We start from the raw sequence: 25379 nt of genomic DNA, 5'->3' as shown, positions 1-25379 counted from the left end.
AAAATATAATACCTAGAGCAATATTCTTCAACATTTTGTATTTCATGGCATACTTGAACCTGAAGTTAAACTTCCATGGTACACTTTAATTCTGTTGATCAAAAAAAAAAAAAGAATATACTACTGTGCTTTGAACTTCTTTCAACAATAATTTAATTAATAATCTTTAAATATTTTTATGGCACACCTAAGATCCTTTCCTGGCACACAAGTTGAAAATCACTAACCTGGAGCAATTACCAAAAAAAATTTGAAAAGGTGCACTCCAAAACACCCTGCTTAAATAAATCAAAATGAAATTCTAAAGCATGCCCAAGTCATGCACAGTAAGGCAAGGGAGGGAAAATAGAAATGAAAAGACAAAGAGAACAAACAGAAAACAAAATGGCAGGCTTCAGCCCTAATATATCAATAGTTACATTAATTTTAAGTCATCTCATTACAACAATTTAAGATAGAGATGGTCAGAGTAGATTACAAAACATGAATTCATTATATGCTATCTATAGGATGATATAGATAGGTTGAAAGTAAAAGGCTGGAAATTGGCATATCACGGAATCATTAATCAAAAGAAAGCAAGAGTGGGCGGTGCCTGTGACTCAGTGGGTAGGGTGCTGGCCCCATATACTGAGGGTAGCAGGTTCAAACCTGGCCTCGGCCAAACTGCAACAAAAAATAGCCATACGTTGTGGCGGGTGCCTGTAGTCCCAGCTACTCAGGAGGCTGAGGCAAGAGAATTGCCTAAGCCCAGGAGTTGGAGGTTGCTGTGAGCTGTGATGCCACAGCACTCTATTGTGAGACTGTCTCTAAAGAAAAAAAAAAAAAGAGTAGCTATATTAATATCAGATAAAGTAGATATCAGAGCAAAGAAAACTATCAGAGACAGGTTAAAACAATATATAATAACAAAAGGGTCAATCTACCAAGATGATATGGCAGTGCTAAGAGTAAGCATCAGACATTACTGCTATAAAACATGTGAAGGAAAACTGATGTGATAGAATCAAAAGGAGAAACAGGCAAATCCACACACACAGTTAGAGACTTCAACACCGCTCTCAGCCATTGACAGAACTAGGCCAGGTGTGGCTCATGCGTGTAATCCTAGTGTTCTGGGAGGCTGAGGCAGGCGGATTGCCTGAGCTCAGGAGTTCAAGACCAGACTGAGCAAGTGGGAGACCCTGTCTTTGCTAAAAATAGAACTATTAACCAGGTGTTGTGGCCAACGTCTGTAGTTCAGTTACTGGAGAAGTTGAAACAGCAGGATCGCTTGAACCCAGGGGTTTGAGGTTGCTGTGAGCTAGGCTGACTCCAAAGCACTCTAGCCCAGGCACCAGAGAGAGAGTCTGTCTCAAAAACAAAACCAAAATAATTGACAGAACAACTAGACAGAAAATCTAAGCAGCACCATAAATACACAGGATCCATAGACCACAGTGTTCCATGGAACACTGTACCTAACAACAGAATATATTAGTTTCAAGTGCCCATGGAACATAAACCAACATAGACTATACTTAGAATATAAAACAGAGCTCAAAAACTAAAAATCTCAAAGGAAATAAAAAATACATTGAATAGAATGAAAATTAAAATACAACATGTCAAATTGGTGAAACACAACTAAAACAGTATTGAGAGGGAAATTTATAGCTTTCATGAAGAAAAAGGAAACATTTCAAACCACTAACCTAAACTCCATCTCGGTAATCTAGAAAATAAATACTAAAGTAAATCTAAAGAAGCAGAAGGAAGTATATATTACAGATAAGAGCAAGAATCAGTAAAATTGAAACAGAAAAAAAAGAGAAAAGCAATGAAACAAAGAACTAGATCGTTAAATAAAAATCAGTAGAAGAGAAACCCTTTGGTAAGACTAATGAGGAGAAGACACAAATTACCATTATCAATCACGGAACAGACGATATCAATATTAACCCTGGAAACATCAAAATGGTAGTAAGAGAATACTAAGAAAAATTCTACACACATACATTTGGCCATGTAGGCAAAGTAGACCAATTTCTCAAAAACACATTCTACCACAACTTACTCACGTGAAGTAGATAATTTGGATAACCCCATAACTATTAAGGAAATTAAATTTATAATTTAAAAACTTCAGAGAAAGAAAACCACAGGCTTAGGTGCCTTCACTGGATAATTCCACTGAACATTTATGGAAGAATTCATACCAATTCTACACGAGTTTTTTCCAGAAGTGGAAGAGGAAAGAACACTTACCAATTCTTTTTATAAAGCTAGTATTTTTCTGATACCACCAAAATATACCACCAGAATAGAAAGGGAAACTACAAACTAATATCCTTATACATATAGAAAAAATTCTTAACAAAACATTAATAAATAGAATTCAGCAACATATAAAAAGAATTATATACTGTGACCAAGTGTGTTATACGCCAAAGATACAAGGCTGGTTCAGTTTTCAAAAACAAATCCATCTCATTCTTCATAATGAAAGGCAAAAGAGAAAAAAATCACATTATTATATCATTTGGCACAGAAAAAGCATGTGACAAAATTCAATACCCATTCCTGATAAAAACTCTCAGACAAATAGGAAGAAAGTAGAATTTCCTCCACTTGGTAAAGAGTATCTACAAACATCCTATAGCTGACATCATATTTTGTGGTGAAAGATTACATGCTTTCCCCTGAAAGTCAGGAACAAGGCAAGGATGTTTCGTCTTGCTAATCCTGTTCAATATTGCACTGGAAATTCTAGCCAGGGCAATAACATAAGAAACAGAATAAAGGGCATATCCTTTTAGATCAGAAAGGAAGAAAAAAAAAAAAAGTTCTATTTACAGATGACATGATTGTTTATGTAGAAAATCCCAAGGAATGTATAAGAAAGAAGAAAGGAAGAGGAGGAGGAGGAAGGAGAGGAAGAAGGGGGAAGGGAAGGAGGGAGGGAGGCAGGGAAATTTCTAGAACTAATAAGTGAGTTCGGCAAGGTTGTAGATACAAAGGTCAACACTGAAGAATTGTGTTTCTCTATACAGTTGTCCCTAGGTATCTGTGGGGAATGGGTTCCAGAAAACCTCCTCAGACACAAAAATCAGCCAAAATCTTTAAGTCTCTTATATAAAATGATGTAGTATTTGCATATAACTTATACACATCCTCTGTCAGAGATCCTCAAATTGCGGCCCGTGGGACTCATGAGGTGGTGTGATTGTATTTGTTCCCATTTTGTATTTTTACTTCCAAATAAGATATGTGCAGTGTGCACAGGAATTTGTTCATAGTTGTTTTTTTTTTTTAAACTATAGTCTGGCCCTCCAATGGTCTGAGGGACAGTGAACTGGCCCCCTGTTTAAAAAGTTTGAAGACCCCTGCATATGTTAAGTCATCTCTTATAATACTGAATAAAATGTAAATGATATGTAAGTGGTTGTTATATTGTACCATTTAGAGAACAGTGACAAGAAAAAAATCTATACATATTCAGAACAGATGCATCATTTCCCCCCCCCAAAATATTTTTGATCAATAGTTGGTTGAATATACGAATGTAGAATCCATGATTCTGGAGGGTGGGATATACTAATAATGAACTTGGACACTAAAATTTCACAAAATACAGTTTCTCAAGAAAAACCTATTAGGTATCTTAATAACATATGTATAGGACATATATGCTAAAAACTACAAAATGGTGATGAAACAAATACAAGTAGATTTATGGAAATGGAGAGACATACCATATTCATCAGTTGAAGATTCAGCATAGTAAAAACATTATTTCTCCTCACACAATTTCCATTAAAATCTTCACAATATTTTTTATTGCTATAGACAAAATTATTTTAAAATGTATATGGGAAGGCAAAGAACTAGAATAGCTAAAAAATTTTTGAAAAAGAACAAAGGAGGAGGAATCATTCAATGCTATTTCGAGACTGCAGTAATCAATACTGTATGGTATTGGCAAATGAATATACACATAGATCAAGATCAAAATAGGGAATGTAGAAATAGTCCCACACAAACATGCCAAATCAACTTTTGATGAAGTGGCAAAAGCATTCCAGTGCAAAAAGATGGCCTTTTTAATAAGTCATGCTGGAGTAATTAGACATCCATTGGCAAAATAAGAAAATAGCTATAATGCTATTTCACACTTTCTTTTTTTCTTTTTTTTTTATTTAATTTTTTTTTTATTAAATCATGGCTGTGTACATTGATATGATCATGGGGCATCATTCACTAGCTTCATTCTAAGTTTCACACTTTATTCAAAAATGGAACATGGACTTAAATGTGCATAAAATGTAAAACTATAAATCATTTATTTAAAAAAAAGTACATATGAGAAAATCTTTGGGAACTCTGGTTAGACAAAGAGTTCTCAGGCTTAATGCCAAAAGCATGATCCATAAAAGAAAAGTTGATAAACTGGACTTCATCAAAATTAAAGATATTTGCTCTGTGAAAGACCATGGTAAGATAATAAAAAGATGAGCTACAATCTAGGAGGATGTATTTGTAGACCACATAGCACATTAATGAGTAGGAATAGTACCGGGAATAGAATATACAAAGATGAATCAAAATTCAACAGTGAAAAATATCCAATTAGGAAAAGGGCAAACCATGTAGACATTTCACTGATGAAGATAGAAATGGAAAAGAACACCATGAAAAGATGTTCAACATCATTACCTATTAGGGAAATGAAAATCATAAACCACAATAAGATGCCACAGTTGACCTATCAGAATGGCTAAAATAAATAAAAGTCATAACACACTCCTACATTGCTTGTGAGAACATAAAATGGTACATCCACTCTGGGAAAGAGTAGGGCAGTTTCTTAGAAGACTGATCGTATGCTTACCTTGCAGCCTAGAAACTATACTCTTGGGCATTTAACCCCAAAGAAATGAAAACTTAAGTTCACACAACAATTTCTGTATTAAAGTACATGAAGGCTGTATTCATAATAACCCTAAACTGGAAACAACCCAATTGTCCTTAAGGAAACTGGTTTATGCCCATACCAGAGACAAAACAGTCCTCTGCAATGAGAAAGAATGAACTATGGATACATTTACTTAGGTGAATCAGTAGAAAATTTTGCGGAGTGGAAAAAAAGACAAAACACCAAAAGATTGCACACTATGATTCGGTTAATACAGCATGCGTGACATGACAAAACCAGGTATATGTGGAGAACAGATTTAGTGGCTGCCAGTGTAAGAATGGAGAGGTATTTGGAGGCATGAGAAGGAAATAGATGTGGCTATAAAAAGGTGACATAGGGATCCTTGAGGTGATGGACTTTTTTTTTTTTTCTTTTTAGTTTTAAGATAGGGTCTCACTCTGTTGCCCTGGCTCAAGTACAGTCTGTAATGGCATCAGCCTAGCTCACAGCAATCTCAAAATCCTATGCCCAAGCAATCCTCCTGCCTCGGCTTCCTGAAGTGCTGAGATTATAGGCATGAGCCGCTGCACCCAGACTGGTGATGGATCTTATTGTAGCAATGTCATGTGTTGGTTGTGATGTCGTACTATAGTTTTATAAGATGTTACCACTGGGAGAAACTGGGTAAAAGATACATGAAATTATCTCTCTCTATAATTTCTTACAATTGCATGTGAATCTACAGTTAACTTGAAATAAAAATTTTCATTTAGTTAAAACAAATTGCTAAAAAGCTAAAAAAATGCTCTGTAAACCAAGTGGCTCAGAAAAGCTCGAAAGAACAAAGAATGGCTAAATTCTAATAACAACAACAAAATTGGGGATATGGTATTATATACTGGTCTAGGTTGAATTCAAGGCAATAAAAACCATTACATGAGAAAAGATGCAATACTGTAAAGGTCAGAGTGTATAACGAGGATTTGACTCTCATACATCTGAGCACAGTATGAAATAATACAATCTATACGACATAACTGTAGGAAAATCCAGGATAAATCCCAGAAACTCTAGACTGCTGTGAGAATTTTAACTCACCTCTTGCCAAGCCATAAAGAAATTTTGAGTAACAATAAAGTTGAGCTAACAGACATATATTAGATTTTGTGCCCTGACAATAGAGATTACATCTTTACAAAATCTCATGAAAGTTTTTTTTTTTTTGTTTAACCAAGATAGATCATATAATCTATAATGAAAACCTCAATAAATTCCACAAAGTAAACATAGTTTGGGTAACATTCTTTGCTTCAACGAGATAACATGAGCAATAAAAACATAGAACCAAAAAACCCGGGCTCAGTCACTTACCAATTTAGACACTCTTTTAAAACTAACATTTGATCAAAGAAGAAATTTAAATTGAAAAGACTAAATAGGTCAAAATTAATGATAATGGGAAATATGAAACAAAGAGAAAAATAAAACACTCCCTTAAACCTAAATGAGAAAGGATGAATGAAATATCCAATTTAAAGCGCATTTTTATAAGTGCTATGAAAATAGAAAAATAATAAATATGAAAGACATGAACTAATAAATCAGAAAACAGTAGAAGCCTAAGCTAATTATCTGGAAAATAAATGACCAATGAACTAAAATCACCACTGGCTCACTTAGTCAAGGGAGGTAACAAAGATACCCAGAAGCAGAAACAAAAAGATGGAAATAAACACAGGTACCAAAAAGACTTGTAAGCAACATGAAACAGTATTCTATAGCATTGGCACCTGTGGCTCAAGGAGTAGGGCGCCGGTCCCATATGCCGGAGGTGGCGGGTTCAAACCCAGCCCCGGCCAAAAATCACAAAAAAATAAATAAAGTAAAAGGAGCAAGCAGAATATTGGAAAAAAAAATTTTTTTAAAAAAAAAAATAAATAAAATACAAACGCAGGCTGGAATGGGTGGTTGCTTTAGGAACATGTTAAGTTGCTGGAAGAAATTGAAAATCTAAAAGTTTCCTACCAGTGGAATAAAGTACCCAAGACCAGTGCCTTCAGTAAACATCCACTGAGTCTCTGTTACATGCCAGGACACTGGGAAGTCTAGGGCAGGGGAAGGGGCCCTGCTTTAAAGAGCTGACTGTGAGCTGAGGGTGTGGGAAACATAAGGAAACCCTCAGTTCCTAAGAGCTGGTGGCCAGGGTGGGTGGAGGGGGAGGGGAAGCCTGGGCACAGTAATGGCACGGCTCTTCACAGCTTACTTCTTTCACTCCCTTTAAGACCAGGACCCTCCTGAGCTTTTCGTTTCTTACCAGGGTGACAGCCCTGACTCATCCCTATCAGACTGTTGGGAGGAGAAAGAATCATGTATGCCATGTGGTCCTCAGAACCTGGCACCTGAAAAACAGCCCACAAATGGAAGCTACTCTTGCCTGTGAAAACCAAGAGGAAGAAGAGGAGGAGCTGCTCTCTAAGGCCATCAGGAAAGCTTCCTGGGATGGTGGGAGGGGTCAGAATCCTGAAAGATGCACTGGAAGCAGAGCCTATTCCAGCTGAGGGGCAGAGTGTGCCACAGGCAGGAAGGGAAGAGTCGGCACGGGGCATGGGGCATTTCCCACGTGGTTTTCTGTGCCTGGGGCACTAGGAGTGTGGTAGGAAGTGAAGCTGGGGCCAGGTCACAGAGGGCCTTGTATGCTGGGGTAAAGAGATCAATGAGATTTAGCTGAATGTTCTTGGATACCCTGGTGTAAAGTAAACCAGGTGAGCCTCAAAATTTCAGCACCTGAAACCAATCTGTAAACGAACTATCTTAAGCTACTCAGCAGAGGTTTGGGATGAACCTAAAGGGCTAAACTCCTAGACACAGAGAAGACCCTGATCTGTCCTTTTGTGTGGCCCCATAGCTAGAGACTGCAGACCTGAGAGTCCGGTGGCATGGCCTGAGGTCCCTGAGAGTTGGTGGCATGGCCTGAGGTCCCTGAGAGTCAGTGGCATGGCCTGAGGGCTCTGAGAGTTGGTGGCATGGCCTGAGGGCCCTGAGAGTCCGGTGGCATGGCCTGAGGTCTGGCTGCAGAGCTTGGGGAGGAGGCTCTTCAAGCTGTTTCTGGGTGGGCTATGCCCAACAGGTTCTTCCAGTTTTGTTGCCAAGAAGTCTTTCCTGACACTTCACCCAGATGTTCACTGAGGGCTTCCTTGTACCTATAAATTCTTGAAAGCTCCTTTTGACCTCATCGCTATTCCAGGCTTCCTCTACTCGCCATACAATCTAGAGGAGTCTTCCCAGCTCATTCTGGCCTTCCCCCCTACCTGCTGTTGTATTTGACAATGTGGGAAAATGATAACAAATGGACGGATGGGTGGGTTGATGGTTGAGTACATACACACATACATAAATGGCTCTTGCCTGAGGGACAAAGATTTCATCTGCATTTTCCTGAAATAAAAGTGGATCTCTGAAGTGAAAATGTTCCATGGTCTCTGCTTCCTGATTGCAAATGCCCTTCCAATGGTATATTAGTTTCCTGGGACTGCTATAAGAAAATACCACAGACCGGGTGGCTTAAACAGCAGAAATCCAGTCTCTCATATTCTGGAGGTTAGAAGTTTGAGGTCATGGCGTCAGTAGGTTGGGTTTCTCTCAAGGCCACTCTCTCTCTCCTTGGCCTGCAGATAGGCATGTTCTCACTGTGTCCTCCCCCAGCCTTCTCTCTCTGTGCATGCAAACCCTGGTGTGTCTCCTTTTTCTTACAAGAACACCAGTCACACTGGATTAGGGCCCCACCCATTAGCCTAATTTTAATTTAAAATCCCCTTTAAAGATCTCATCTCTCTATACTACTGGGGTTAGGACTTAAACATGTAAATTTGGGAAGTGGCACTATTTTGCCCATTACATTTGGCTTTTAGCCCTCTAAGTAAATGGTATAAGTCCAAGGCCAGGGACAGGTGGGAAATTGGGGGTGGTAGTAAGTTGAGTTGGGTTCATCCTAATTCCAAGAAAAAGCACCTGGCCAGCTGTTTTAGTCACCTGACCTCTCTTCATTCAGTACTATTCTGAGCCAGTCTACACAGTGGGTAGCACGTGGTAAGGCCAGCACTCTGTAACACAAGGAGGTGGAGAGATGGTTTGCTGGAGCATGTCAACCACAGGTGTTGCAGCCGGCTGTGTGACCCCAAGGAGAAGCAGAGAAGCAGGGTTCAGAACCAGCAGAGCACCAGTGGCCTCTCTGTCCAAGCTTATTCGGCATGCCAGTGAAAAGATGTCTTTGCTTACCTTCTCTGGAGCTTTCCCTCTGCCTCCCTTTGTGCTTGTCCATTTTGTTTCCTGCAGATGGATTTTTTTGTACTTTCCATTTCCTGTCATCAGGGGAGGCCAGAATAGAGCAGTGGCTATTCAATAAGGCAGAAAACAGGATGCGCCTTGGGTCTGACTTTCTGTGGCCCATCCTTGCCTTCCACCATGGCCAACATATTTGATCCCCTGTGACATAAGCATGTGGTCCATTGTCACCTGACAGTCCCCCATGAAGAGAAATAGTCAGTCACCTGTGCCACAGAACACAGTGGTGAAGAGAGAGCCACTCTGAGCTCCTCAGGGTGCAGAGACTCAGCGTAATGTCTTTGAGATTCAAGCCAAGTTATGGCATGCATCAACAGCTAATCCCTTTCATTGCTAAGTGGTAGTCCATTGCATGGATGTAACACCGTTCGTTTATCTGTTCACTCATTGAAGGACTTAGGGTTTGTATACAGCTTTTGACAATTGTGAATAGCCATAAATATTTATGTACAGATTATTATGTGAACATAAGTTTTCATTTCTCAAGAACAGTGCTTTTCAATCTCGGCACTACCAACCTTGATGTTTTGGGCCAGGTACATCTTTGTTGGAGACAGGGACTGACATTGCCAAATGCAAAAGTCATTAATGACAGAACTATTGCTCTTCAGTATATACCCAAGAGTAAATGTACCAACTCACGTGGCAAGTGTATAACTTTGTAAGAAACTTTATATGGTAGAACCTCTGTAAGTTGATTGCCCAAGGGACTGTAACAAACTGGTTAACATACAGAGGTGGTCAACATAAAAAAATTCCATTGAGTGCATGTGGTACATGTCTGGTCTATGAAAATTAAGTCAACTTAAAGAAGTTGTCAATGTAGGGAGATGGTCATCTATCGAGGTTCTACTGTATTCCCAATGTATGAGAAATTCAGTTGTTCAGCATCCTTGCTAACACTTGGTTTTGTGTCAGTGTTTTTAGTTTTTGCCATTCCAGTAGGTATATAGAAGCAGCTCATTGTGGTTTTAATTTGCATTTCCCCTGTGGCTGATGATGTTGAAAATCTTTCTTCATGCTTATTTGCCATCTGTATATCCTCTTTAGTGAAATATGTTCAAATCATTTTTCCAGTTTTAATTAGATAATTTTTTTCTTACTATTGAGTTCTGAGAGTTCTTTATAAAATCTAAATACAAATTCATTCTTGGATACATAATTTACAGATATTTTCTTCAAGTGTTAGGGTTAGGTCTTTTCATTCTCTTACCAATGTCTTTGTAGAGCAAAAGTTTTTGATTTTGATGAAGTCAAATTTATCATTTTTTTTTCTATTTTATGAATTATGCTTTTGGTATCATATGTAAGACACCAAGATTACCTGCTTAATCTCAGGTCATGAAGATTTTGTCCCATGTTATTTTCTAAAATTGTTAGAGTTTTCTGTTTTACATTTAGATTTATAATTTATTTTGAGCTACTTTTTTGTGTAAGATGTGAAGCTTACATCACACTTTATCTTTTGTCTATTCATACCCAGTTGTTTCAATGTCATTTGTTGAAAATCCTTTCTTCTTTGAATTTTTTGCATTTTTGTGAAAAATAATTTGGGCATATTTGTGTGAGCCTATTTCTGCATTTTCTATTTTGTTCCGTTGATCTGTATGTCTGTTTCTTGACTACACTATCTTGATTTACGGTAGGTCTTAAAAATCAAAGTAATTCCTCTGACTATTCTTCTTTTGCAAATTGTTATTTCACTTTCTTTCCTTTTTCATAGAAATTTTAAAATCAGTGTGTCTTTATCTATTAAAAAATTCTGCTGTGAGTTTCATGAATTATATGAAATCTGTGAATCAATTCAGGGAGAATTGACAAATATACTACATGTATACTGACACTTCCAAACCTTCGTATTTGTTCTTTGGTTCCTTTCATCAGCATTTTTAGTTTTGAGCATAAAAATGGCATGTTTTTGTAGATTTGTAACTAAATGTTTCGTTTTAGGGGAGCTATTGCAAAAGGTATATTGTTTCAAATTTTACTTTCTAATTGTACATTGCTAGTACCTCAAAATATAATTAACTTTCTTTTGTTTTGGCCCTATATCCTATGACCTTGCTAAGCTCACTATTAGTTCTAGAGGATTTAGGATATTTGAGGGGATATTTTCTTGTGATTTTTTTTCTGTTTCTGGTTCTCTGTAAATAGGAACAGTTTCATTGTTTCCTTTCCAATTTCTGTGCCTTTGCTTTCTTTTTCTGGCCTTATTGCTTTGGCTGGGATTTCCTACATGATGATGAACAGAAATGATGACAATTGACATTTTTACCTTGTTGTGGATCTTAAGCAGAAAGCGTTCAGCTTTCATCCAGTAAATATGATAGTCACTGGAGTTTTTTAGTAAGTTTTTCTCTTATAGTTGTCCTTAATCAGGATAAGACAGTTCCCTTCTATTCCTAGTTTCCTAAGAGTTTATCATTATTATTATTGTTGTTATTATGAAGATATATGGAATTTTGTTGAATGCTTTTTCTGTATCAACTGATATGATCATGTAGTTTTTTTTTTTATTTTTAGGTTGTTAATATGATGAATTATAGTCATTCATTTTTCCTATGCAACTGGCCTTGCATTCCTAGGAGAAACTCTACTTAGTCATGGTGTATTCTTTTTATATTCATTCAATTCACTGCATTCAATTTACTGATATTTCTTTCTGTAGGGGATTTTTATGTCTATGTTCATGAGAAATGTTAGTCTGTAGGTTATTTTCTTCATGAACTATCTTTGTCTAGTCTTGGTATCTTAGTAATGATGATCTCATAAAATAAATTGGGAAGGATTCCCTCCTCTTCTATTTCCTGGAAGTGATTGTGTAGATTTGGTGGTAATTTTATTTAGATGTTGGGTAGAATTCACCAATGAAACCTTCGAGGCCTAGATGTTTCTTTTTCACAATATTTTTAAACTATGAATTTAGTTTCCTTAATCTTAATCATAATCTTTACTAAGACTTATTATGTATTTCATCTTGTATGATTATTGGTAACATGAATTATTCAAGGAATTGCTTTATTTCATCTAAGTTGTCAAAGTATGTGTGTTAACTTGTTCATAGTTTTTTACTCTTATTATTTTGATTACTATGAGGCGATAGTGCTTTCCCTCCTTTATTCCCAATCTTAGTAATTTGTGTCTTTCCATTTTGTCTTCATAAGCTTGTAAAGACTTTATCAATTGCCTTTCAAAGAACAGGCTTTGATTTTCATTTTTCTCTATTATATTTCTGTTTTTATTGATTTCTGTTCTGATATTTATTATTTCTTTTTTTCTGGTTGCTTTAGGTAAATGCTTATATTATTGATTTATACCTTTCATTCTTTCCTATTTTAAGAAATAATTTCCTACTATACATTTGCCTCTGAGCAGTGCTTTTCGTGCATCCCACATCTATTTATATGTTGTAGTTTCATGTATCTTCTCTTATTATTTCTTTTGAGATTCCCTCCTTGACCTGTGAATTATTTAGAAGTGTGTGATTTAATTTTCAAGTATCTATAGATCATTCTTTTGTCTTTATTGATTCCAAGTGTAGTTCTATTATAATCAGAGAACATACCACATATGCCTTACATTTATGACTTACATTTACAGTTTTAATTGTTAAAATGCATCTTATGACCCATGATATGATTTATCTTGGTGAATGTTTCCTATGCCCTTGGGGAAAAAAAGTGTATTTTGCTGTTGTTGAATATAATGTTATGTCAGTTAGATCCAGTTGGTTGATACTGTTCAGTTCTTCTGTATCTTTGCTGATAGTCTGTCCATTAGCATTCTGACTATCAATTGATATTCTCAGTTCTGTCTGTTACTGAGAGAGCAATGTCAACATTTCTGACTGAGCCTTTGGATTTGTCTACTTACCCTTTCAGTTCTGTCTAGGCTTTGCTTCTTGTATATTAAAGTTTTACGCACACGTTCACATTTAGCATTATTATATCTTCTTGCTTCATTAACCTTTTTATCATTATGTAATTTCCTTTTGATTTCTGAGGGAAAAGGGAATTTTTTGATTTTATCATTATGTAATTTCCCTTTCCTCTTAAGTCTACTTTGTCGATATTAACATAGGGACAGCAGGCTTCTTTGGATTAGTTTTTGCTTATATGAGGTGTAACAATTAAGTTCATGAGCTTGCTACTTTGTGCTTACCTTAGCAGCACTGTACAATGCACTTGGCACGGTTTTATAACCTTGGTATATCAGAGTCTCACAGCTTCCATTATGTCAACATGTGGCAGTGTCTTGCTGAGTGGCATTTATTGTTGTTGTGTATGTTTTTGTGTGCCTTGATGATAATGTCAGAGCTTGAATTAGAGTAACAACAAACATTAAATTTCTTTTTAAAATTGGCAAGAGTGAAGTGAAATAAGGGACATGTTAGTCCACGTTTAAGGGGTTAGTGACATGAAGAAAATGGCAGTGTTCGAGTGGATTAGATGTTTTTCTGAGTGGAGAGAAAGTATCACTGATGAAGAGAGGTCAGGGTGGCCAGTAACAAGCAGAACTGATGAAAACATTGAAAAAAATCCATAGAATTGTGCATCAGAATCATTGGATAACTGTGAAAAGCACAGCAAACCAAGTAGGCATTGACAGAGAAGAAAATCTTAACATGAGACAAGTGTGTGCAAAATGGTCCCAAAGGAGCTCTCACCAATGAGAAAAAAAAAAAAAAAAAGCAAAGAAGAGTTGAAATATGCCAGTACCTTTTGGAAAGGCAAGATGATGTTTTGGGCTGTGTTATCACTAGTGATGAAACATAGGTTTACCAGTACCACCCTGGAACAAAGAGTCAAAGTGCATGATGGAAGTCAGCCAATTCTTCACATACAAAAAGTTTCATCATTCCAAATCAAGAGTCAAAGTGATGTTGCTAACATTTTTTTTAAATATCTTTGGGATTGTTCATTATGAATTTGTACCAACTGGACAAATACTTAACCAAGTTTACTATTTGGAAGTGCTGAAAAGGCTTTCTGAAAAAGTTAGATTGAAAATGACCTAAACTTTTGGCCAACAACTCATGGCTCTTGCATCACAGCAATGCACCAACTCACATAGCACTATCTGTGAGGGAGTTTTTAGTCAGTAAACAAATCATTATATTGGAAAACCCTCCCTACTCACCTTATCTGAGCCCCAATAACATTTTTCTTTACCTGAAGATAAAAGAAATATTAAAAGAAAGAAATTTTGACAACATTCAGGACATCAGGGGCAATACAATGACAGCTCTGATGGTCATTCCAGAATAAGAGTTCCAAAATTAGTTTGAAGGGTGGACTAGGTCCTGGCATCAGTGTGTATCTTCCCAAGGGGAATACTTTAAAGGTGATCATAGTGGTATTCAATAATGAAGTATGTAGCACTTTTTCTAGGATGAGTTTTCAAGCTTGTCAGACCTTGTATCTCTTTTTCAATAGTTTTAGTTTTAACTTACCATTGCTATTATATTTGAAGTCCTTCTCTTGTATACAGCTGGAGTTTTTCAAAAATTCAGCCTTCTGAAATTTTCTGTCTTTTGATCAGTATATGTAGACTATTCACATTTAATTTGATTATTGATATGTTTAAATTTAGGTCTAGCATTTTATTATTATTTGTTTTCTGTTTGTTTCTTCTGCTTTTCATTCCTCCATTTCCTCTTACATGTTGTATTAGTTTCCTACAACTTCTCTAACAAATTACCACCAACTTGGTAGAATTTATATTCTCAGTTCTATAGGCTAGAAGTCTGAAATTGGTATCATTGGGCCAAAATCAATCCTGGTGTTGGCAGGATTGTACTGCCTTTGGTAGATCTAGAGGAGAATCCATCCACATTTCTTATGTTTTCCAGATTCTATTTCCTACTGGCATTCTTTGACTTGTGGCTGCCTCATTCTAATATCTGTCTCTGTCGTCACATTGCTTCCTCTATCTATGGAATATCTCTCTTATAAGGATACATGTGATTATATTTAGGAGCTATATGGATAATCCAAAATAATCTCACCATCTTAAGCATCTTCACTTAAAAGCCCTTTTTTCTTATATTTACTATTTGTAGATTCCAGGAATTAGGACCTGTATCTTTGGATGGATATTATTCAGCCTATATAACACACACCTTCTTTTGATTACATGAACCTTCTTTAGGATTTCATTTTGATCTACTTATAACTCATTGAGTATATTTTTTCTTTGTAATGGTTTTTCTAGGGATTATAATGTGCATACTTAACTTTTACAGTTACTCAAAATCAATATTCTCTCTCTTCAAGTAGAATGTAGAAATCTTACTGCCAACGTGTTCCTTTCTCCTCTTTTTGTCATAGGCATCTTGTAAGTACATCTACATACTTTGGAAACCACATTAGACCGCATTACAGATTTTGTTTTCAAACATTAAATGTATTTTAAAAGGATTTGTGCAAAGAATAGTCTGATATATTTATCCTATATTTCAAATATTTGCCCGTTCTGTTGTGTTTCCAACATTCCTCATTGATGTTTCCCATTTCCTGTTGCTTTTTCCTTCATTTTCCTTCTGGCTGAAGAATATCTTTTTCACAATTTTTACAAAGATGATCTACTGGCAAAAAATTCTCCAAGTCTGTATTCATTCATAATTTACTTACTTTGTCTTTATTACTGAACAATATTTTTTATGGGATATGGAATTCTGTGTTCACAGTTGTTACTTTCAGTACTTGAAAATGTTATACCACTTCTTTCTAGACTCCATAGCTCCTTCTGGGAAATCTAGTCATTCATATTGTTGTTCTCTGATAGGCAACACATTGTCATTTTTCTCCAAGTGCTATCAAGATTTTTTTTGTCTTTAGTGTCCAGATGTTGATAATGTTGGGATCACACATGGATTACTTTGTGTTTATCCTATGTGGAGTTCACTGAAATTCTTAAACCTACACATTTGTATTTTTTGCCAAATTTGGTATTTTTTTTAAGCCATTATATTCTCAAGTACTTTTCAGCATTGCCTTCTTTTTCCTCTCCTTTCATGATTCCAGTGATAGTCACACAGGTCCCTCAAGTCCCTGAGGCTGTGTTCTTTTTTTATTTATTTTCACTCTATTTTATCTTTGTTGTTCAGATAGGGTAATTTCTATTATTCTGTTCACTGATTCTTTTTTTCTGTCCCTTCAATTCTTCTGCTGAGCTCATTTTAATTTTGATTAGTATATTTTTAAATTCTAATATTTGTTTATTCTTTCTATTTTCTATTTCTTTACTGAAACTTTCTGTTTTGCCATTTGTTTCAAAAGGGTTTGTGCTTGCTTATTAGGAAATTTTTATAACAGTTACCTGGAAGTTTTTCCAGGTAATTCCAACGTCTGTGTCATTTCACTTTTGGCATCTGTTGATTGTTTTTTCCCAGGCAAGCTACATTTCTCTTTTCCCTCAAAAGCTGAAAAATTTAGGGTAAATTGGTACACATTTTGAATATTATGTTATGAGGTTCTAGAGCTTGTTTAAATCCTATGGAGGATGTCAAGATTTTTGTTTTCGCATGTGATGTACCTGTTTATGTCTGTTCAATGCACCTCTGTTCATTGTGGTTCTGTCAGTTTAGTCTTCAAAGCCTTTGCAGCACTGTTCAAATATATTCTGTGCACTATTCCACTGGCCATTCTGGCACCTGGATTCTCATTTTTCTACTAGTTGAGTTCTCGGAACCCATAGTCTATATCTTTAGAAAGAGTTGTCCACTTTTTTATTTTCCTTCCAGAAATGGGCGTTACAATGTTGTCCAGGCTGGTTTTAAATTCCTGGACTTAATCAGTTCTCCCAACTCAGCCTCCCAAAGTGCTGGGATTACAGGCATCAACCACTATGCCCATCCTATTTTTTTTTTTTGTAGAGACAGAGTCTCACTTTATGGCCCTCGGTAGAGTGCCGTGGCATCACACAGCTCACAGCAACCTCCAACTCCTGGGCTTAAGCGACTCTCTTGCCTCAGCCTCCCGAGTAGCTGGGACTACAGGCGCCCGCCACAATGCCCGGCTATTTGTTTTTTGGTTGCAGTTCGGCCGGGGCCGGGTTTGAACCCGCCACCCTCGGTATATGGGGCTGGCGCCTTACCAACTGAGCCACAGGGGCCGCCCCATCCTATTTTTTATTAATTCTAAAAAGTGAAGGTGCTATGAAGTGGCAGATAGAAAAAAATTCTTTGATTTCTGGAAGAATTAGTTCTAACTCTTGCTCTATCATTTACCTTTCCTTGAGCCCTGTTTCTTTATGTATATAACGAGGCCTGCATCAGTGATCCCCAGGAATACTCTCAGGTTCAGTAATTTGCTAGAAGGGCTCACAAGACTCAGACAAGCTATTATATTCCTATTTGCAGTTTATTATAGCAAAAGGATAGAAATTAAAATCAGCAAGGGTAAAAGGTGTAGGGGTGGGTAGAGTCCAGAAGAGACCAGCAAGCCAGTTGACCTCTCCTGTAGCAGAGTCTAGACAGCACTTAATTCTCGTAACAATTATATGTGAAAACACATGCAAAGTAGTCGCAACCAGGTCACTCGAGCCTTGATGTTTAAAGTTTTTATTGGGGATCAGTCATGTAAACAAACATGTAGTATTCATGTGACTTACCTCAGCTCCTTAGATCATAGTCCCCCAGAGTTTTACCCAGTGGTAACTGATATAGCATGGGCCAAAAGCTTAGGCATACAAAAATAACCCTTTAGCATAAATCATATTGTTAGCATAAACTTTCTGGCATGACCCAAGTCCTTAGGCATACCATAACACTTATCAGGCAAGATACTCCAAGGGCTCAAAAGCCCTTCTCCCAAGATCCAGGCAAGGACCAGTTCTGAAGACCTTGGGATTGTACAGCATTTGAGCAGTCCAGGCCTGCTGAGTTAACTCTTTCCTTCAGAGGCCTACAGTTTCTATCTTTCATAATTATTGTGAGGTCTAAATGAGCTGGATGTGAAATACCTTGCATTGCCTAACACATAGTAGGTGCTTAATAAATATTGGCTATTATGACTCTATGAACAGAGATTTCAAAGAGGCATATGAACTTGACAGGAAGAAAAACAATAACATGTCTTTTTGGCAATACATCCAGGAAAAAAAGTTATGATTTGGAACACCTTTAAAGAAACCAGGGTAGGACTAGAGAGGGCTGTCTGCTGGGCACAGGTCTAGGGAGAGCGTATATAAACAATATGAGGAGTGGAGTCATGGCTGGGAGAGAGTTTCCAGGGAGAAACACAAAGAGTAGCATTTAATAAATGTTAGGATGGGCAAATCCCAGCATGACGTGCGGCTTAACAAGGTATAAAAATCTAAAAGGCCATTTGTAGCTACATTTAAGAGTTTGACAAAATGGACCCTTAGTACGGGTAAGAAAAATGGATTTTAATAGACGGCAACAAGAAAGCAGAGCTCTGCATCCCCTATGATGTTCCTGTCTTCTCTGTGAGGGTTACTGTCCTCAGTTGGGAAGGACTTATCATTGAAAGAGATTTGAAACCAAGGAGGATGAAAGAAATGCCAGAAAATTATAAATGAGCAAATGTCCACATTTTCAGAAAAAAGCAGATTTAGGAGACTGTATACTCTTATATTGATGTAAATCCAAGTTAAAATTCTATAAAAGACCATTCAAAATAGTTTCCATGCAATTAGAAAAAAGAAAGGAAGTCCCTAGAGCCTATCTGTCCTCACTAAGGATAAGCCTTACTAAACTAATCTTTCTTCCTTTCTTAACCAGGTTACTAGAGGAGAAAAAGGGGGGAAATTGCTGCTGTGTCTCAATTTTGGCAAACACTTTCCCAAATTCTCGAGATCTCCTTATGGACAAGCCTGAGAATATGAGTTAGACAACATTCTGCTAATAGGTTCTCAGATAATGTAAACAAAAGATGTAGACCTATCAGCTAAGCTCTGTGGGGTAAAGACATAGACCAAATGAAAATGACACAACATCTGAGGTGACTAAATCAAGGTTCACAGAGATTTTAAGGGGTTCATGACAAGCAATACCAACAAGATGACTTTAAATGAAGAAATTAGAATTACCCCTGTAGGGATGTATATATGTATGTGTGGGTTGGTTTAAAACAGTTTATGGAGGGAAAGCCTTGGCTGGGAGTGGCAAATAATCAAATGTTTGATATAAACCAAATGTGCATGATCCTTTCGTTGATTACTTAAAAAATATGATGTGGCTACTATAAAAGCGAATTCTGTATAGAGTCCTAATTCAGGACAGTGATAGTGCTGTGGTCACCACAGTGATGAGACAACTTACAAAATTGGTACAGCGTCTGTTTAGTTCTTATCACTGACCTTGTATTTTTGTATACCTGAGCGATAAGGGTTAACTTTATGGACATAGAAACTCACAGTAGGGCGGCGCCTGTGGCTCAGTCAGTAAGGCGCCGGCCCCATATACCAAGGGTGGCAGGTTCAACCCCGGCCCTGGCTGAACTGCAACCAAAAAAAATAGCTGGGCGTTGTGGCAGGTGCCTGTAGTCCCAGCTACTCGGGAGGCTGAGGCAAGAGAATCGCTTAAGCCCAGGAGTTGGAGGTTGCTGTGAGCCCTGTGACGCCACGGCACTCTACTGAGGGCCATAAAGTGAGACTGTCTCTACAAAAAAAAAAAAAGAAAAAGAAACTCACAGTAAATACTTTCATAGTGTATATGAAGTTCATCTAGAGATGTGTAACTCAGCTGGGTCACATAACAGACATTATTTATTATTTTCATAAGAATTTATGTTTTCAGGATAAATTATAGTATTTTCAGTCACTCTTAACCATGTCTGAAGGGTCAGCTAACATTTTTACTGGTGTCGTATAAAAGAGCCAGAGGAAGCTTACATTGACCAAGCAACAACTGCCCAGACTCCAGCAATTTTCATAAAGGATTTATAATTACTCTTCAATATCTTTGATCAATAAGCGTCTAGCTACACTGTGAGCCTTTTTGGGAAGACTGAATAGCTGAGGCTCTTCCTAATGATGCTATTCCTGGGAAGTCTCAGAACCTCAAGAAAAGAAAGAAGAGACTGCACTGTCGGCGAGACTGCGAGGCGCTTGACTTCCGAGTCGGAGAATCCATAGAAGACATACTGCCTTCTGTAATGGACATCACCTCCACGTGTCAGAAGGAGAGGGTTTTGTTGTTGCTTGGTTTGATTTTGAGACTGTCTTTCTTCTAAAGACTCATTGTCTTTTAGAGATAGTGAGATGTTTATGGATAAAGTGATAAGGACTGAGGGTTGCTTCACAGCGATCCAGAAAAGATGAATGGGTGGAAGTAGAGACAAAACAAGACTGGCCACTGTCAAAGTTGGCTGGTGGAGATGTGAAGGCCCATTAGACTATGCTGTCTATTTTTGTGTCATTTTGGAATTATTGAGTATTAAAAACTAAGTGATGCTGGGCATAGGGGCTCAGACCTGTAATCCCAGCATCTTGGGAGGCTGAGGCGGGTGGATTGCTTGCGGCCAGGAGTTCAAGACCAGCCTGCGTGATATAGTGAGACCCTATGTATACAAAAGTTTTAAAAAATTAGCCAGGCATGGTGGCACCCACCTGTAGTCCCAGGAGGCTGAAGCAGGACCTTTGCCTGGAGTTCAAGGCTGCCATGAGCTATGGTCTCACCATCTGACTCTAGCCTGAAGTGACAGAGTGAGACCCTATCTCTTAAAAAAAATTAAAAAATTAAGTGAAGTGAAAAAAACATTAAATAAACACTTACTTGTTCCTATAGGAAAACTCACTTATTGTTGCTTGGTGCCATGATGTCATTGCAGAAGCTATGTGTGTAGGTTTCAGAAACATAACAGGAAAAACGTATTGAAACAAAATGTAAATGAAGAATGCTATTTTTGGTGATAGTTTAATCCAACCGTACTCAATGGAAAATATCAATAGGATGTTGTTCAGAATGTGCATTTAGAGTAACCTTTCATAATTTGCTATGGAAGGCAAACAGAAATACTACAATTATATTTTAAATGATTTCCTGTGTGGACTTTGAGTCTAAATGACCAGGGGTGGAGAAGGACTAGGTGAGAGTATTACAGGTAAAATGCAAGTTAGTATTTCTTGAGCTGGGGACATAGATATGTGCCCAACTCAAGCACATATCTATGCCTTGTTCTACTTTTGCACATGTTTTAAATTTTCCATAGAATAATAAACAAAGAGACCCTTTTAATAAAATAAAAATAAATAAATTTTCCATAGAATGATTTTTAAAAGTAGAACATATTTTCCAATATTTCATATTTTCCTAATGTGGCCATTTTGCCTTAAGAAAACCTTATGTTATGATTTTATGAAATGTAATATTATGTTATTTCTTTTTCACCTCGTCTGGTTCAGTATTTTCTAATATATTGCTATTTGTCCATTTTCTCTCCCCTTCTCCAACCCTGTAGTTTTGTCTTTTATATGGGACCAGGTTGGTGTTCCAGGAGCGGGCCTGGTATTTAGAACATAAATACTTGACTCCCACCACCAGCAGAAGGATCCGGAGTCAGGTAAGGACCCTTGGGGTACAGAAGAAACCCTTTGAATGTCAGCCTTGAGCTCTTTGCTTTCTTAGAAAACAGTCCTGTCAATCTTTTAGTGGTTTCCACTCATGAATTTTTATGCCTCTGGGACTTCACATACATGTTTTCTTTGCCTACCATGATCATATTACACCTTATAGAGTTTAGATGACAAGGGAATGACTCACCGTACATGAACTTTCTGACATGAACAGTGAAGGAGACAATCAGGGTGTTTTCCTTGTCTTGGCAAAAAAGGTATTGATGATTTTCTTTTTTCTACTTCTTCATATTCAGAAGAAAGACCTGTGGTATTTTTACATCAATAATAGCGAAGAGAATTTGATCTGGTAGCTACAGAGCACCTGAAAATGAAGGTGGGCTGGTGACACACCACCAAAATGCTACTCAAAAGAGAGGAATATGAAACCGCATCCCGGTCAGTAGAACATGCTCTGGGCACCTGCTCTCTGCAGGCCCTCTGCTACACGCTGAAACACGAACAGAAGAAAGGCACAGTTTCTGTATTCTAGGAGCTCGGTGTAACTGGGGACACAAAACAGCCTTAAAAACACATATACCCTCACAGGAGAGAGGAAGTTTTTGAACAAGCATGGCCACAAGAAGAAATTCAGAGTTCAGATGTCTTCAGGGTGAATGTCATTCTGTGCTAGACTTTGAAGAGTTGATAATTAAGACAAAGTGGAAGTGGTAGTTTAACTGAGTCAGGAAACGTAGTTGAACCTTCACAGACAGGTTGATGAGATGAGTGTGATCATAGAAATGGGACAGACGGGGGAGAAACAACAAAGAATTCACCTGTCTGATGAGCCAGACTGCGGTGGACCCTGAAGAACCTTGAAGAATCTTTTTCCTTTTCAGGGAAACAGAGATTATGGAGAAAGTATATGAAATAATGTTTCGGTCATGTATTGCTATGTAAAAAATGACCCCAAACTTATGGCTTAAAACAGCCAGCACTTATTATTTGTCTTAGTCAATTTTTTTTAATTTTTATTTATTTATTTTTGCTGTGACAACAGAATACCACAGCATGGGCAATTTATAAAGGAAAGAAATGTATTTCTTATAGTTCTGGAAAAGGGAAAGACCGGAGTCAAGGGGCCTGCTTCTGGCAAGGACCTGTGTGTAGCATCATCCCCCAGTGATGGGAAGAGAGAGAGAGAGGAGCTGAACTTATCCTCTTATCAGGTGCCCACTCCTGTGATCATGGCATTAAGCTGTTCATAAGGGCAGAACCCTCAGGACCTAAACACCTCTTAAAGGTCCCACCTTCCAACACTGTTGCATTGGGGGGTCAAGTTTCCAATACATGAACCTTCGGGGGTACATTCAATTCCTGGCATCATTTCTCACGATTCTGCAGTCTAGACAATGCTCAGCTAGAAAGTCCTCCTCTACCCAGTGTCTGCTGGGGCTAAGTACCCAGCGTGACATCTTCTCTCATATGGCTGGAGCCTCAGCTGGCATGACAGGGACGGACGGGCATTGTCTCTTTCCAGGCAGCCGTTTGGGGGCTTACTCAGAGGATGGTAGTCTCAGAGTGATCAATGCTTCACATGATGGCTGGCTTCTAAGGAGAAAGTGGACGATGCTAGTATTCTTTTTTTTTTTTGTAGAGACAGAGTCTCACTGTACCATCCTTGGGTAGAGTGCCATGACGTCACACGGCTCACAGCAACCTCTAACTCTTGGGCTTACGCGATTCTCTTGCCTCAGCCTCCCAAGCAGCTGGGACTACAGGTGCCCACCACAATGCCCGGATATTTTTTTGTTGCAGTTTGGCCGGGGCTGGGTTCAAACCCACCACCCTCGGCATATGGGGCCGGCACCCTACTCACTGAGCCACTAGCACCCCCTGATGCTAGTATTCTTAAAGGCTAGGCCCAGAGCAAACATAACGTTACTCCTACTGAATTTTGCTAGCCAGAGGAAGTCACAACTCTGGCACAGATTCAGGGCTGGAGCAGAGATTTCACCTGTCAGCACGAGGAGTAGCATGTCATGTAGGAAAGGAAAGAATTGGTAGCAACTATCTTTGGAGGCTACATTCCACAAACAGAATTCCTACTTTGGGAAGAAGGAAAGAGAACCCTTTGCAATTAAAAGAAAGAGAAAAAAAGACTACATAAGAGAAGATTTAAAATCTGTGTCATCAGGTGTTTCAGGGACATAGAATTAGACAGAGAATCCATCAGGGGAATGTTGAGAAGAAATGAACTTTCATATAAAACATTGCAGTGCTTGGGTATTCTTACAGTGCAGCACGCTTTCCACACTTTTCATTTACTGGATCATCATGGCAGCCTACAAGATAAGCAGAGAGGAGCCAGCCACTTTGGAACAAGCTTTATCTGTAGGGCTATCGGACATCGCAAAGCCTTCTTTGCCAGATCTATGAGCTGCTATCCCTGAGCGCTCTCTCTTTTCTGGTGTCCCCAACAGGGAGAAGAGATTGGAGCTTCCTTTCTTTCCCATTTTCACCACATCCTTTTGCAGGGATCTCAAGGCTTTAGAGAAATTATTAGCAGCTTTTCTTCACTGTCTGGGACGTTTGGTCAATTGGAGGCACTAAATGGGAGTGTGCTTGTGAAGAAGTATAGATGATCCTGGGACGATGGGCCTTACTGAAGCTGGTCTACGTTTTATATGATATCTCTTCAAGTTTACTCTTCAAGAGGATCTAATGTAATGGTTAATTCATTCCCCCAATTTTTAATTCCAGTTGTTGAAATGTTTATTTTTAAAAATGTGTGTTTTCTTTTTTATATCACACATGCCACTTTTTAGTTTTCTGTTCCCCAAAGATATATTCAATAGTGTCTTTTATATATTGAAACATAGTTGTTTTATACTCTGTGTAGGTAGTAATTCCAATACCTTAAGCTTCTAGTTGTTTACTTCCTTTTGTCTGTTGTCTCTGCTATGTGTCTTATTATCTTTTATTGTGTGTTGGTCATTTTGTTTTGAAAAATAATGTGTAAGCTTTATGTGAAGGCCAAATTGAGGGTACGTTTTCTTGCAAGACATCTGAAAGCACTCTCAGTTTGAGACCCACCTTAAACCAAATTCAAAGCTGAGTTTTCCTAGGAGACCCAAATACTTAAAATAAAGGCAGCAATTTCTTTACCTTCCCTCAGGGTTACAGTTCTATAACATCCCAGCTGAACATGGCAAACATCTTCTGTTAAATTCCTTACCTAGTTCTGGCCCTGGTTGTTGACTATTGTCACCTTCTGCCCCCTGCCCAACCAGTGTCAAGCTCTGATTTGCTGGAAATGGCAAATGGCTTTAGGGCAAATACAATTTTCTTACTTATTTCCCCAGGTTCTTTTCCTTAAATTTTGGCTTTATCAGTGACTTGTCAGATGATGTTTTGAAAAGATTTCCCATATTTTCTTCAAATATTTTTGCTGTTTTTAGAAGGAAAATTTGTCAAAAAAAAAAAATATATATATATATACAAAACAAGCCCTTTATTTTCAGAAATACAAAATTCTTCCAATGTTGTTCTACATGGTCACATAGCAATCCAGGAATGATTTTCGTTTGCCTTACACATACATGAAGCCCAAAGTGGC

The 25379-nt window shown here is 37.8% G+C and overlaps 1 protein-coding gene across 1 annotated transcript in view; it reads left to right on the top strand.

Moving 5' to 3' along the window:
- Positions 1–25379, top strand: part of ACOXL (acyl-CoA oxidase like) — a 395512-nt gene that overhangs the window by 351693 nt on the left and 18440 nt on the right. The window contains exon 18 of the mRNA XM_053588707.1: positions 21664–21765. Within this exon, the coding sequence (XP_053444682.1) occupies positions 21664–21765 (102 nt within the window). The remainder of the gene's footprint in view (positions 1–21663; positions 21766–25379) is intronic.

This window comes from Nycticebus coucang, chromosome 4 (genome assembly GCF_027406575.1).
Source record: "Nycticebus coucang isolate mNycCou1 chromosome 4, mNycCou1.pri, whole genome shotgun sequence".
Taxonomy (NCBI): Eukaryota; Metazoa; Chordata; class Mammalia; order Primates; family Lorisidae; genus Nycticebus; species Nycticebus coucang.
This window is presented reverse-complemented; position numbering and strand designations above follow the sequence as displayed.